Raw genomic sequence first — 17141 nt, 5'->3', positions numbered from 1 at the left:
GGTTCCGGTTCCGGTTCCGGTCAAATCGGTTCCGATTCGGTTCTAAAACTGTTGACCCCGGTTCGGTTCCGGTTCCGGTTCTAACCGAACCGGTGGTCAGGTCTATACCAGGGCTCTCCATTCACATGTGCGTGCGTTAACCATCGGAGGCCAGAAACACGGAAAATACTCATATATCCAACACTACAAAAATAATGATACGACATATTAAACATAACAGTTTGGTGATATTTAAACATAACAGTACAGCATATTAAAAATAATGATACTACAAATAAAAAAATACCTCTAACAATGTCAGACAACCACCCATCTGCGCCGCCTCAGCTCGCGTAGTCATGCCCAATTGTCGATACAAATAGGCCAATGTAGCCAAACCCCAGGAATAGTCGAAAATCATATCGATCTGCTCTAAAAGTGGGAAAAAAATCTGTTTTCAACTTCGATCCACTCTTATCGACAAACAACAGCTTTCCGAGCAAGTATGCAATATATGCTCGTACCCGAAACTCGGAAGCGAATGAAGAATTGTTGCCATACATCCTATCCAAATCATCTAACCGGGATCCGCCACCATACCACTTCTCCATATCTCGATACACCGAACGCTCTCGCACCTGCATAAATCGCATCTGCCTTATCCATCCAAACGTTAGGGCGATTTCCACTAACTCGCAAATGCATGATATAGTGCACATCGTGGAGAGTAATTGTCATCTCTTCAAACGGCATATGAAAGCTATTGGTGTCTGGCTGCCACCTCTCGATAAAAGCCTCTATCAATGGGTTATTGTGCTGAGGGAGCGAACAATAACGCAAGTGATACAATCCCGTACTCTCCAGTAGTGAAACACTATAATAGTTGTCGGGGCCCGGCCAAGTAGACTTCGCATGAGACCGCAACTTCAGCATATGTTGGCCCTGTTGAAGATATATTGATATTTAAGAATAGGAAAATCAACTATAAACATTTTAAACAAAATTTATTAAAATTAATAAGTATTACCTTTTCCTCCCAGATGTCGTAGGCAATATGGGCTCCAAAACTCGGAATCAAATGAGGGTATTTTGGTCCACCGGGTATCTCACCAATCAACTTCCACGGTCGAGTAGGAAGAGTTTTTTTCGGACCGGGCCGGGACCTCGGGTTTGGGGCAGGAGTAGAACCACCGGAAGTATCAGCCATTGTATAAGCTGGAGGCGGAGGCGGAGTCAAACCGTCCTCGTCATCATCATCGGATGGCAAATCAGGCACCGGGAACTGATACTTCTGCTGAAAACGTAGTCCTGGATCGTACTCGTCCTCGTGGGGATCCATATATGTATACATCTCCTGCTCGGGCTATGCCTCTGTCTCCTCCTCCTCCTCGATTGTCATACGTGGTTGTACAAAAGCACGAGTCCGTTCCCCACGACGTTTAGAACTGGTAACATTACGGTTGTGCGTTCTGTCCTCCCGTTCCGCAGTACTCTCCTCCACCGGATTTGCATGAGGACGAATCAGGGGACCCTTCCCTTTTCCCATTCCCAATTTTTTCATCCAATTAGACATCCTACAAACATAAAACATATTTTAAATTAATTAAATTAATATAATTGACTGAAAAAAAAAAAAGTTTCTCGAACTCCCGGTTTGGGCGTGAACCGGGCGAGTGAACGCCTGGACCGGGCGTTCACTCGCCCGGTTCTCGCCCAAACTGGGCGTTTGTTACAGCTTTCGACGCCGAAGATGGGCGTCCGTGGGGTGTTCGAACGCCCGAATCGGGCGTTTGAACACCCCATGGGCGCCCATCTTGGGCGTTCATCCTAAAATTACCGAAAAAAAAGTCCCTACAATTCGATTTGTAGGGGCTTTTAACATGAAATTGGTTGCGTAAACGTAATGGGCAATGCATATTTTACATAAATGAGTCGAAATTACCTCAAAAAATCGAAGCCCAATGGTTCTTCAAGCTTGAATTCGAAATTTCGATTTTTTTTTTTTGCTATCTGTGGTTTTGTGGTTTTTGTAGTTTTAGAGAGGGAGTGAGATTTTTTTATGAACCGCGAATAGCAAAAACGTAACCGCGAATAGCATTTCACGTCCAATTTTCATTTTTTTTTCCCCATTTTTTTTTGGATTGGGATTGGTTTGTATATGAGATTTAAACTTTTGATCTGGTTTTAATTTTCAAAAATAATTATGCTGGATATAAATTGTAATTTTCTAAATTCCATCGATTTCGATAAAAAAAAAATCGATTTTGGATCTAGTATTTTTTTTTTTTTTTTTTTTATAGAATTTTTGAGTATTGATTTTTCCATATCTTTTTTAAAGTGATTGGAATTTATTTTCACTTGGGAAAAAATCAGAACTTTTCCGAAAGTACTAATTACGACCCCATCCTTCCGATTTCCATCCCTATAATTGATGATAGTTTTTGTGGATTAATCATATTTAGACTTGTAAGAATTTCTTAGTCCTGAATGCTACTATGTTGTGCTACATTTTGAATTAGTTTGGAAGTGAAAGTTATTTCGCATTATACATATCTTCGATAACTTTTATCAACTTGGCTTTTGTGGATCGTTAATGGTTGACAATCGATTTTGTATGTCTCAGCTATTTTGCGGCCAGGGAATCTGCACACGTGTCCTGCTCATCGATCATGCGCCTCCAGAACCACCCAAACCCTAACCCGGAACTCTTCCTCGAGTGCGCTGGAAAAACGGTCCCCACCGACGAAGAACACATCTCCGACGCCATCAGCCTCGCCACCGAGGAGATCGCCGGCAATGGAAAAGGGATCTCCAGCAACCCTTTAACCCTAGCTAATCGTGAAAAAGAACAGCGTCCCCGATTTAACCATGGTTGATCTGCCCGGAATCACTAGGGTTCCAGTCCACGGGCAGCCCGAAGATATATACGAACAAATCTCTAAAATAATAATGGAGTTCATCACACCGGAAGAGAGCATAATCCTAAATGTTATGTCCGCAAGTGTCGATTTCACCACGTGCGAGTCGATAAGGATGTCTCAGAAAGTCGATAAAACCGGACAGAGAACTCTCGCTATCGTAACGAAAGCCGATAAATCCCCCGAAGGCCTGCTCGAGAAGGTAACCGCCGATGACGTCAGCATCGGCCTCGGTTACGTATGCGTGAGGAACCGTATCGGAGATGAGTCGTATGAGGATGCGAGGGCGGAAGAAGCTAAGCTTTTTGACACGCATTGTTTTCTGTCGAAGATTGACAAGTCAATGGTTGGGGTTCCTGTTCTTGCTGAAAGGTTGGTCAGAATTCAGGCAAATATTATTGTGAAATGTCGCCCTGAAATTGTTAGGAAGATCAACGAGAAGCTTTCCGGGAATATCGAAGAGTTGAATAAGTTGCCTAAGCATTTGACTTCCGTTGGTGAAGCGATGGCGGCATTCATGCATGTTGTTGGCTCTGCTAAGGAATCTTTGAGAAAGATTCTCATTCATTGGGAGTTCGATGAATATCCCGATGCATGGTACTGCTAGAGTAGTTGAAATGCTCAACAAATTCTCTGCTGATCTGCAATCTGCAAAAGAATTGAGCGGTTCCAAAAAGTACTTACTTGACGAGATTATGGTTTTGGAGGAAGGTAAGTCGATTGGGCTGCCGAATTTTCTCCCGAAAGTTGCGTTTCATACCCTCATGCAGAGGAAGGTGAAGTCAACATCTGCCATACCGTTTGAGTTCCTCGAGAAAATATGGGGTTTTGTGGAGAACGTGTTGATCTCTGTGTTGTTAAGGCATTCTGAAACGTGCCGCACAGAATCTCATTGCTAAGATGAAGCAAGAATCGGTCGATTGGGTGAACGAAATTGTCGAGATGGAGAAGGTTGCCGACTACACGAGCAACCCCACGTACACGTCTTCTTGGAAGGATCGCGAATGTATTCGCAGGAAGATTTAATGCTATACATTGGCAACAAATTGAAAATATTTGGTAATTTTTTTATTGCTCATCTCCATAGCATGAAGAGCAGCGTGCCGGAGGCGTTCGATTTGGGAACGAGGGTGAAGGTGTATTGGGACATCGTATTGAGGAGGATGGTCGATAACATGGCGCTGCATTTGCTTTTCAAGATTCGTAACCTTGTGAAAAACGAAATGGAGATGGAGATTGTGAACGAGATAATGGGGCCTCACGGTAACGGATTGGAGAGGATGATGGACGAGTCGCCATCCGTTGCTTTGAAACGGAACAAGTTGAAAAAGAGTATTTCTTTGCTCAAGGAATCGAAGGATGTTGTTGCTAACATCATCGATAAGATTTCGGATAACTTCGATTATTAAGGATGTTCTTGATTTTATTATGAATGCTGTAATGGATTTGCTTATGTCATCATATCTCATTTGAATGTTTTGATTTAATGAAATGCTAAGTATTGTTTTCTGGTTTGTTTTTTGTGTTGGTTTATTTACGATTGAGATATATATACTAATTATATTTTATACCAATAGCAGTATTAATTGACTATTTAAATATGTTTTAACCTTTAATTTGCAAAATTTAAAAAAATGTGGACGTCTATTTGTATGTTTTTGACTTTCTAAGAACTTTTAGCAAACTTTTTAGTTTAAAAAATCGGCTTTTCCGTACTCTCCTTAATTCGGAAGAAGGTGAAGGCTATATCTCCTATACCAGTATTACGAAAGTATCGAACGTAATAAAATCGACCAACCAACACGGAAAAACGTAGTCAAACAGAACAATGTTACAGAACAAAAAGACAAAATTGTCATGTTTTTGACCCTTTGAGCGAGAATCTTTGTCCCCTTGAGAACCTCGATCCTATGCTTCAGCTTGCTCCGTTTTTCACCAACCCTAGTCGACTCCTCCAAAAAATTATTGAAATCATCTCGGTCGTGGATCCATAGCAGATCATGCATTATAGTCGTTTCCAGTTCACCAGTCCGAGGATATATAGTAGTTTGTACTTGTTTTGCGAGTACAAAGTAGAGAACATTTCATGAAATCTAGATAATTATATTGAATTTAACAGATGAAGGTGTCAGTAGATTCATAGTTGAGGAGTAGATGTAATTATACAAACAAGAGGGTTTTTTCGTAATTTAACTATACCTCAAGGCGGTTGTAATTTATCCTAAATAATTTGCACTTTGATTTATTTGGAGAGATGGGACAATAGGACATAGTTGAAGGGGAAGGTTTTATTAGTTTTTTTTGTTTTAGTTTTGTTTATGCTGGTTTACTATGCATCATAGTCTATTTATAGGCTTCATGGATATATCTAGAGAATTGCTAGAGTGGTCCTTCTCTAGAATTTTCTTTACAATCCTAGCTTTTCTTGAGTATTTTTCTACGGATAGAAATATTTAGCTAGCCTTAAGTCCTATAGATTATTCTAGATACTACTTTATAAAACTAATATTTTTTGAATATTCCAAAATTGAGCATTATTTTCAACACTCCTCCTTAATACTCATTTTGGAGATACCGAGCATCGTACGTAGTTCTTCATACTTCGGACGCGGAAGTGTCTTCATGAAAATATTTGCATGTTGTTCAACCGTCAGCCAATAGTTCACTTAAATTTCCTTTGTTCGCTTCTGCTTCTCTTAAGAAATGATACTTGGTAAAAGCGTTTTTTTTTTCGTAATTTGACTTTGATCTTAGGGGTGGCCGTAATTTGCCCCCAAGTATTTTTAGGATATACATGAGTACAAAATAAATAGTGTGGAACGTCTATAATTGAAGTTTGTTTATTCACAATTGAACATTCTGTACCAATAGTTGTCAATGTGCAATATGAATGTGTGTAAATAAACGATATTACTCTCTCCGTTTTAATTATAAATATCTTTTAAGGTTAATGTAACCGATCCTCATTATCACAGTTGGTACCTAACTTTACCAATAGGGCAAAGATCTAGAGTTTGATTTTGTTCAGTATTTATTATATATAAATGTGTGAATGGATCTATAGTGATACTTGTTAATGTCAAATATCTTCATTAATGGATAATATACTCGTACTAAGTTTTACTGACTAAATAATAGAGGTCAGTAACATGTTCGGTTGACAAGATTTATATATATTTTTTTAATTTTGTTACCAAACTCAACGTCCGTTATTAAATGCTACTATATTATTAAATTAGTAACGCCCATTCCCCGAGATTAATTTAATAGGAGGAAGTAAAGACAATTTTATCATTCAAACTACGTGTTAATTTTATTAAATAAAAGATTTTATAGACAAGTCACATAAAATACGATAAACTAACATCGTTAGCGTACCTATATCGGATTACATTGGATTATACGAGATTGAATTAGTATCCAGTAAGATGTTTGATTCATTAGATTCAATCTAGTATTAAATTTGTTAAATTCTAGTATTAAATGTGAAATGTCTAAAAAGTCTTTTAATTTACACAATTAAGATATTATTTTAAGGACAATTACAAAATTAATCGCATGGGGAAGGATGCTACTAATTTAATCAACAAAGCTTCTGGAATTGCCGGCATCGCTGGTTGCAGATCTGTTGTTCTCCTTTTCAAAACATCAAAAACAAATCTACTAAAGATACATAAAAAAAAAAAAAAAAGAACAGAGTAAAGAGGAGATGGTTGGTGGAATAATATAGAACGAGAAGAATAGAAAGAGCGGCGTGGGCGCGTGGCGGCGCAAAAGAGAGAGAGGGGGCGAGAGAGAGTAAGGAAATTACGTGATATTTTATTAGGTACATTAAGAGTATTTTGGGGTTAAAAGAAAATAAAAGGATGTATGTATAATTTTGTTTTGAACTAAGGATTTAGTTCAAATATTCTCATCGAGGTTGATTCAAATCTAATTAGGTTTGATTTAAGGGGTGTCATGCATATTACCCCTATTTAAAATTGGGGTGACGGGTACTTAGGGGAAACGTGTAAATATTAAAAGCATAAGAGTGTATTTTTAAATATTCTATATAAAAATATATAAGTTTTTATTTATATAAATTCTTTTTATATATATTTATACAAACATATTGAAAATAAATTTTACTATCAACTAGAAATTTGCAACGGATAATTAAATCATGTAAATAATTTGAGAACAACAAACATATGTGAAAATTTGCTATTCAAACTATTTCTAACTTTTTTAAAACTGCAAAATGGCCAATAAGGTGTCCGGTAAGTGTCTTCAAATATCCGACACAAAACATTTATGAAACGCGAAACATTGAGAAGTTGAAATTTTCGTATTACAGAATTGATAATCGATCAAAAATTCAAACCTTAACAACTCCAATCCATTGTTATCTAATTGAGTATTAAATACTCATTCGATATATACTATAACATTTTGATAACTATGCAAAATTAGTGCACTCAAACCATAATTACCAAAAAAGAAATATTAAACAAATTTATGATTATTTTTAAATATTTATTTCGTAATTCATTTAATAATTACGCAACCAATTATCTTTTTCTTTTTCCTGTTTTGTAGGGAGATGATAACCGACTCCAACAATGTTAATTATTGGGTAAATTACAACCACCCATGAGGTATGGTCAAATTATAAAAAAAAAAAAAAAATTCTGGGTAATCACAATCATCCCGTTAATTATAAATATTCTCACCTATCTACCCTTGCGGTATCAAATTTAGTAAAATCTTCTAAATTATATGGAATATTCTTAATTTTGTACCCGTTTTATCTCATTCGAGCTCCACATTTTTAAGCAAATGGTCATAAGATGTGTTATTTGGATTACATATATCAGATTGTTGTGCATCAGAAACTGTATATTTGCACAAAATGAGTACAAACTAGAGAACATTCCACAAAATCCAGATGATTATGTTGAATTTAATACTGTTGATTTATATGCCTATGAAAATCTATTCGTTCTGTTGAGACAAATTACTTGTTAGGACTAGGTGTGGGCATTCGGGTCGGGTTATTCGGGTATAACCCGACCCGGTCGGGTATTACCCGACCGGATCGGGTAATTTTTGACGTAACCGGGTTTTTCCCGGGTTCGGGTACCCGGTGCTCCCAAACCGGGTCGGGTCCGGGTATTAGAAATCCTACCCGGGTACCCGATCGGGTACCCGGTTGAATTTTTTTTTTTTTTTTTTTTTTTATATATATATAAAGATATATATATATATATATATATATATATATATATATATATATATATATATATATATATATATATATATATGTCTGTATATATATGTATATCTCAAGTACATTTCGAAAAAGAAAAAAAAAAAAAAAAAAAAAAAAGAGGAAAATAGCAAAACCCGAACCCGACCCGAACCCGACCCGAAATAACCGGGTCCGGTTATTTCGGGTCGGGTTCGGGTAATTTTTTTTTTGCAAAAAACCCGAATAACCCGACCCGACCCGAATGCCCACCCCTAGTTACGACATTAGATGTGGTAACATAATTCTTGTGTGTATACAAGATTATTTTTTGTGTGTATACAAAATTAATCTACTAAAAACAGAATAAAAAAAACACAGTGCAAACAAGGTTGCAGCACCGCCTGCACCCTTCAAAGCCTTTATGGTGGAATTTTTCGATTAAAGTTCAATGAGAGGTTGAGGGCCTTATATAGGCACAAAATTCACCACCCTAAACTAACTTGAGTACTAAGAAATCGATTTAACTAAATAATAGAATTCTAGTCGATTTCTACTTCTATTCTAGATAAGTACAAAAGATAACTAACTAAAATATAATACATGAAAATAAATCTAAGTCCTAATAAAAATATTACAAGAATAGGATTCTAATTAATTCCAAAATAAACATGGAAATAATCTTTTAATAATTCCAAAGTATGGCGGATTTCCTCAATCTTCATTAACAGAAATCTCTGGCGCGAACAAATACTATAAGGGTGGAGGTGTAAGAAGATTCATAGTAAAGAACTAGATATAATTACCCAAATATGAAGAATTTTCGTAATTTGACCACAGCTCAAGGGTGGTAGTAATTTACACTAAATTATTTAATATCCTTTTGCAAGAAAGCCCAACCCAATATAATTCGGTTTCTAGTTTTTTTTTTTTTTTGAAAAAAAAAACGAAATTTATTAGGCTAAACCAGCTAAATTAGAAGGAAGAGAATATCCTTTCGTACAATCCAAAACTGAAGAGGTAGCAATAGCATGAGCGAGTTGGTTGCAACCACGCTTTACAAATGAGAAAGAACAATTACGAAAAGAAATGGCAAGAATTTTTAATGTCTTCTAGATAGGCTCCGTAAGAAGTGAGGGAACTCTCATCTTCATGGATACATTTGATAACCTGTAAATTGTCGCATTCCACTATAATATCGGGTCATCCATGTGTAGCCGCTTGTTGGACCGCTTGGAGCGCCGCGTTAGCTTCGCCTTCGACTGGGCTCACTATTCCCTGTACCCTAACCACATTCCACCACAAAACTTGGCCGAGAGAATTCCTCGCTACAATCGCCATCTTATAAAAGTCGCAGTTTGGTGGTAGTGCAACGTCGAAATTGACCTTAACAATACCAGTCATGGGAGGTTGCCAATGCGTTTGACTTTCCAAAATCGTAGCAGGCAAATTAGGACTGAGAGCCTGATGGAAGACTTTCAAATAACTCTCACTCCACGACACCAGCTCACCTACTCCAACTCCAAGATTCCCATGCACGTCATTGTTCCGCACCTCCCACAACTTCCAGCGGACCACCATTGCCAAGAGAAATAATTCGTTAGTTAATAACTTCTAGTTGAAGACTTCTTTTTTTGATAGAATTCTTGTTGAAGACTCTCCTTTTATTTTCGCTATATTTTAGGGATATGATAACTATAAATAAAGGGGATTTGATAACCGATTTTAAAAATTGTTTAATTTCTTCTGCGAAAGAACAACAAAACCTCCGACAAAAATACAAAAATTAGAATCCGACACGTGAAAAATCATGAAAGAGGGCGTCCAATTGCCGACCATCTCCGTCGTCGTCATCGGCGACAAGTCCTCCGGCAAAACCAGCGTCCTCGAGTCACTCGCCGGAATCAGCCTCAGCACCAGAGGAGGCCAACCCATCTGCACACGTGTCCCACTCATCATGCGTCTCCAGAACCACCCAAACCCTAACCCTGAACTCTTCCTCGAGTTCGCCGGAAAAACCGTACCCACCGATGAACAACACGTCTCCGCCGCCATCAGCCTCGCCAACGGAAAAAAAATAAATTCGGAAAGGAGCGCGTGACCCAGTAATGAGGTGGCGGGCGGGGGTAAAACTGGAAAACATAATAGCTGAAAATGGGTGTGGACTTTTCTCAAATGAACTAAAATATTTTGGGCCTCCCTCCATTAAAAAAAGTAGTGAGCGGGTTTTCTCAAAGAGCCCCTAATTTAATAGGGGGAAGTAAAGACAATTTTATCAAACAAACTACATGTTAATTTTATTAAATAAAAGATTTTATAGACAAATAACATAAAATACCAGAATTTAACATCGTTAGCGTACCTATATCGGATTACATTGGATTAGGCGAGATTGAATTAGCATCCAGTAAGATGTTTGATTCATTAGATTCAATCTACATTTAAACCTCTATAAATTAATACAGTTGGGACTATCAAAATTTCACTAATTTAGCGAAATATTAACTTATCGATAAATTAATAATTATTATTTATATATTAATTAATAACTTATTAATTTATGAAATTACTTTTATTATTATTTTCAATAAATACATTTTTTTTAAATTTACGTGTATATTATTCATTGTACGGTTAGTTCAATGCACTATAGAGTCCGTTTTACGAACGGAAGCTCTTTATAGAACGACTTTATGGTGAGTTATGAGAAAACTATACCGAAAGTTCTAACCATCTTAAGAAAAGTGAAAGACGAGATTGATGGTGATGTGAACTTCAACAAGAAACAAGCAACAATTAAATTATATTATATTAAACCTTTATAGATCTATAAAATATGTACTGTACCATGTAATTTAAGAATTATTTTTATGCATTATTAATTTATTTATTATATGGTGCCTCTTAACATTTTTTAATGTGTATTATCTTATAAATTTAGCGAATTATTAATTTAGCACGTTATCCCCATGTCGGGACCGGGAAAATTTATCATTTAAGCGAGGTTATTAATTTATCGGGTATTAATTTATCGAGGTTCTACTGTAGTATTAAATTTGTTAAATTCTAGTATTAAATGTGAAATGTTTAAAAAGTCTTTTAATTTACACAATTAAGATATTATTTTAAGGACAAATATACAAAATTAATCGCATGGGGAATGATGCTACTAATTTAATCAAATAGTAACATTTAATTGCGGACTTGACTAAATACGAATCTTATCAACCAGACATCTTATTAGCCCATACTATTTAGTTAATAGAACTTAATAACACCAAGCAAAGGAGGCCTTAAGACAAGATCAAACCCAATAAATCAAACTTCTTACTAACTAAATAACTAATTAGTCAGTAGATAATTAGTGCAATCTCGTTTAATCCAAACTAATCTGATAGAGGTAATTGAATGAGCCAAATGCGTCATAAATAATCATTACGACACCAGGATTTGATCGCAGCAAAAACAAAAATTCTCGAGGCTTTTTTGGAGTAAAAAAGATTGACTCCAGTGTTAGTTAATCTTTTTTACTCCAAAAAAGCCTCGAGAATTTTGGTAAGAACGATTAGTAAAACGATGATCAAAATTACCTCTAGTTTCGAAGATTAAAGTTGGTTCCGGAGGTGGTAAGTTGGTGGAAGGTCCTAAGATCGAATCCTGACAGCCGCAGTCTGGGAATTTCAACTCCAATGAGGGTTGGTTCCTTGTGGGCACCGTTGAGTTACCATGTTGTACATTCCTCCATCAATCCTTGTCGGGCCAGGGGCCCTGGGGGCGAGGGATTTCGTCTTTTGGTGCAAGGTTAATATGAACTTTAAGTTTTAATTAAGCTTGATTAGTTTAATTGGGCCCAGATAGGCAAGAACAAACGGAACTGGGCTTCCACTTGTTTCAAAATTTAGTATTTATAACTATTGGGTCAAGGCCCATTAGATTCTTTTATTATTTTATTTTTCACAAAACTAAGCTCGAACTTCAATTTCGGATAATCAGAAATTACAAAAAAAAAAAAAACCCCACAATTGGAATAATTTTTGAAAGTTTAACTGGAAATATCCGAAACTTAATTGATTATGTTTTCGAAAGTGCTAATTTCAATCCGATTTATTTGGTTTGAATTTTTTAGTGCTAATATCGATCTGATGTAAGTCTATTTTCATCATACGTTTAACAATTCAATGTGATTGCTAAATTAATACACACAAAAAAAAGAAGGGGAAAATTGTAACATGGAATTTTGGGTGGCACTGGAAATAATATAAGTTATCGATGATTTTGTAGATGCTACACCTGATGAAATACACTAAGTGATCTGAAACCATTGATATGTACATAATAACAAACACATACACACATACTCATGTGTATATATGATAAGTGAATAGTTATTTATATAGATCTACGGTTCAAAACCACCTGATATGTTACACTGATGTAGCATAGACTGCGGCCGATCACCATAATTCCGTGTGAAGGGCGGCCGGTAATCACTCGTATTAGCTACCCTAAAAGTTCCAAACCTCCATCATTTTTCAGTTTTTATTACGTCACTAAAAAAACAACTTTTAACATTAATATTTTGCAATAAAAAAATGTTTTTATAAGGAATATTATGTGTATCCACTAATTAACCTTTTGAGAATCAAATCTTTTGAACTTTTTTATAGATGGGATTGTCCAACCCAAGTATAGTGCGAGTGTTGATTAATTATCTCTTTAACAACTTCAAAATAAAGCAAAAAGAATAAAATAAAATTGGAAGGTAAAAAATGTTGCATCACTACAATCTATAGTATTATTTTTTCAAATATTTTTAATTGGATCTTATGACTTGCACATCGTGTGGAATTGTGTTGAACCACCAAGTCTTGTAAGTTTATTCAAGGCGTTGACCAACTCTGGTGATAAATTCGCATTGATCTCATATAATAGTTTGTAAACGGTAAGAGAGGCGTAAGCTTCACTAAACTAAACATGTGTGACAAGTTCGATCTAACGACGGTTGCTAAGGAGATTCCAACTTGAGCCAATCAAAATAGGCTAACTTGCTCCGACCGTTAGGCCAATCTATTAGACTAGGCTAACAATGTGTCATAAGCTCGACCTATCGATTGTTAATAAGATAATTCGAACCTGGATCAATTGAAATAAGCTAACTTGCCCCGACCACTGGACCATCCATTATAGGCAGGGGCGAGTCCACCCTTTGGGAGGGTGGACTCAAGCCCACCCTTAAATTATAAATGTTATCCCATATTATGCCTATATATCAATTAAGCCCATCCGATATTTATTAATTAGTCCACCCAAAATCCAAATTAATGCAAAAAAGGCCTCAATCATTACTAACTAGGGATGATGATGCTAGAGATAGATCATCTTAGAGAGTTGAAGTAGGATGAGCTGGAATAGCATAGTGGATCACTGGCTCACGAGTTTGATGACCTTGAGATACCTGCGATCGTAGAACACGTAAACTAAGCCTGGGTTGATCCGGCGGAAACCACTCCGATGCTCAAGTCAGACGTGCGGATAGTGGAAATAGTCCAGAGAATACATGTTATAGTATTACTGAGATAAATATGACGTACGTTAATGAATGAGTTCAAACATTTATTTATAGCTTAGTTAAGATTGTCGGACCCAAACCTTACTTGAAGGTGATTGGGCTTCGGTGATAGAGGTTTTAAATATTGAGTTCGTGGCCCATTAGATAAAGAAATTGTTGGCCCAATTACATATATCAAAGGATATAATAACTATTACAAGATGGTTTTTATCGTAATTAAACTATAGCTCAGATGTAGTTGTAATTTAACGTCACTTTTGCGAGAAAACCAAACCCAATATAATTCGACTTCTCCTTTTATTTTTCCTATATTTTAGGGATATGATAACTATAAATAAAGGGATTGGAAAACCGATTTCAAAAATTGTTTAATTTCTTCTACGAAAGAACAACAAAACATCCGACAAAAATACAAAAATTAGAATCCGACACGTGAAAATCATGAAAGAGGGCGTCCAATTCCCGACCATCTCCGTCGTCGTCATCGGCGACAAGTCCTCCGGCAAAACCAGCGTCCTCGAGTCACTCGCCGGAATCAGCCTCAGCACCAGAGGAGGCCAACCCATCTGCACACGTGTCCCACTCATCATGCGTCTCCAGAACCACCCAAACCTTAACCCTGAACTCTTCCTCGAGTTCGCCGGAAAAACCGTACCCACCGATGAACAACACGTCTCCGCCGCCATCAGCCTCGCCACCGAAGAAATCGCCGGCAAAGGAAAAGGTCTTTCCAATAACCCCATAACCCTAGTCGTGAAAAAGAACGGCGTCCCTAATTTAACCATTGTTGATCTGCCCGGAATCACTAGGGTTCCGGTTCACGGGCAGCCCGAGGATATACACGAACAAATCTCCAAAATAATAATGGAGTTTATCACACCGGAAGAGAGTATAATCCTCAATGTTTTGCCGGCGAGTGTCGATTTCTGCACGTGTGAGTCGATAAGGCTGTCTAAGAAAGTCGATCGAACCGGTCGGAGAACCCTAGCTGTCGTCACGAGAGCCGATCAATCCCCACAAGGACTGCTCGATAAGGTCGCCGCCGATGACGTCAGCATCGGCCTCGGTTACGTCTGCGTGAGGAACCGTATCGGCGACGAGTCGTTCGATGAAGCTCGCGAGGAAGAAGCTAGGCTCTTCGATACTCATCCCCATCTTTCGAAGATCGATAAATCCATAGTCGGGATTCCTGTTTTAGCCGAATGGCTGGTATGTATTCAAGCCGGAATCATCATTAAGTTTTTGCCCGAAATTGTTAGGAAGATCAACGAGAAGTTGACTTCTTTTAGTCAACCATGCACCACATACAAGCATATTCTTGATCATGCTAAAGATTCCTTGAGAAAGATTCTTTTGCAAGGGGAGTTCGGCGAATATCCGGATGAAAACGCGATGCATTGCACCGCTCGATTGGCTGAAATGCTCAACATGTACTCCGAGGCTCTGAAACCCGATGCTCAAGACATTTCAAATTGTTTCGCAAAGTCCTTGATTGACAAGATTAGGGTTCTTGAGGAATCGATATCGGATTTCCGTGCTATCCTTGAGAACAAGATGGAGGCTATATATCCTATATCGTTTATTTTCATAGAGAACGTATGGGACTACGTGGAGAGAGTTTTCGTACGCGTCTTATCAAGGCACTACGAAAACCACCCGGAATTCCTTCCGCTCGTAAAACGAAAGGCCCAAAAACTTATCGCAATGAAGAAGAAACAATCAATTGATTGGGCGAAGGATGCCGTCGAGATGGAGATGAAGCTCGCCGATTACACGTGTCATCGCGAGCACTACTCCGCTTTGTATAGGAAGCTAATGGCCGATGAGGATGAGTTCTTGGAAGCCTTTGGCGGCAATAATATTGGCGGCGGCGTGTTTCGAAATGCCGACGGCGTTCATCTCCGTGAGATGGAGACGAGTTTGAAAGAGGAGGCGTTCGATGTGGCGACGAGGGTTCGAGCTTATTGGGAGATGGTTTCGACGAGGATGGTCGATAACATGGCGTTGCACTTGCGATTCGCCGTTCGTAATCTAGTGACACAAGATATTGAAGCTTTGATCACTTGATCAGAAAATTCAGATTTTAAGTATTAATTATTGCATCTCTTCTGTTTGGAAGTTTGATTTATGCTCTTAAATTTTTATTTTATTTATTTATTTATTTTTAGTTTTTCTTTTTTTATTGTTTTTGTTTTTGCTTTTGCTGAAATCAGTTGAAACTGATGTGTTGAATTGAACCATCTTCTTTTTAATTGACAGAATTGTTTCTGGAAGATTTTGTTACTGGTGGTTCCATTATATATAATTTTTAACTTCTGTGATTATTCTGAGTTATTTATAGGTTAATTCTAAGCAAGTAATAAGTATTCTGAGTTATTACAGCGAAGGCCTTGAGGTAAGGTCAATTTACGAAAAACTTCCTCGGGTAATTAAACCTACCTTCTTTAACTATGTATTTTCTTATGAATAAACCCCTCATTCAGTTGGTAAATTTGACATCCGTGTAAAACAATACATATATAGTTGATGGATAATTGTAATTATCCAAATGAAAAGGCTATTTTCGTAATTTGACTTTACCTTAGATGTGTCCGTAATTTGTCTGTACTAATAGTTGTCAATGTGCAATATAAATGTGTGTAAATAAGTATTAAGTTTCATGTACATCAATTAAGAAAAAATGTGTGGTTTGATTTTGTTCAGTATTTATTATATATAAATGTGTGAATGGATCTATAGTGGTACTTGTCAATGTCAAATATCTTTCATTAATGGATAATATACTTTTACTAAGTTTTGCTCACTAAATAATAGAGGTTAGTAACATGTTTGTTTGACAAAATTTATATTTTTTTTTAAATTTGTTACTAAATTTAAAGTCTGTTAGTAAATGCTACTATTTTATTAAATTAATAGCGCCCCTACACAAGATTAATTTGATACGGGAAGTAAAGACAATTTTATCAATCAAACTACATGTTAATTTTATTAAATAACAGATTTTATAGACAAATCACATAAAATACCAGAATTTAACATCGTTAGCGTACCTATATCGGATTGCATGGGATTAGGCGAGATTGAATTAGTATCCAGTAAAATTTAGATTCAATCTAGTATTAAATTTGTTAAATTCCACTATTAAATGTGAAATGTCTAAAAAGTCTTTTAATTTATACAATTAAGATATTATTTTAAGGACAATTACAAAATTAATCGCATGGGGAAGAGTGCTACTAATTTAATCACATAGTAACATTTAATTGCGGACTTGACTAAATATGAATCTTATCAACCAGACATCTTATTAGCCTATACTATTTGGTTAATAGAACTTAATAACACCAAGCAAACGAGGCCTTAATACAAGATCAAACCCAATAAATCAATCTTCTTACTAACTAAATAACTAATTAGTCAGTAGAGGTAACTAATCCAAACTAAT

At 36.7% G+C, this 17141-nt stretch overlaps 1 protein-coding gene and 1 pseudogene across 1 annotated transcript; both read left to right on the top strand.

The window, feature by feature from the left end:
• The first annotated feature begins 2572 nt into the window (after positions 1 to 2572).
• LOC105954997 (dynamin-related protein 4C pseudogene) lies at positions 2573 to 4306 on the top strand (annotated as a pseudogene).
• A 9743-nt stretch (positions 4307 to 14049) lies between these two features.
• LOC105973739 (dynamin-related protein 4C) lies at positions 14050 to 15823 on the top strand. Its single transcript, XM_012998779.2, has one exon. It carries the CDS (start codon positions 14138 to 14140, stop codon positions 15761 to 15763), a length of 1626 nt encoding a protein of 541 aa, XP_012854233.2. The 5' UTR covers positions 14050 to 14137; the 3' UTR covers positions 15764 to 15823.
• Positions 15824 to 17141: the final 1318 nt, after the last annotated feature.

The sequence above is a fragment of the Erythranthe guttata genome, chromosome 1, assembly GCF_056151865.1.
Source record: "Erythranthe guttata isolate IM_541 chromosome 1, IM_541, whole genome shotgun sequence".
NCBI lineage: Eukaryota > Viridiplantae > Streptophyta > Magnoliopsida > Lamiales > Phrymaceae > Erythranthe > Erythranthe guttata.
Note: the sequence above shows the minus strand (reverse complement) of the source record. Positions and strands in the feature narration are given on the sequence as shown.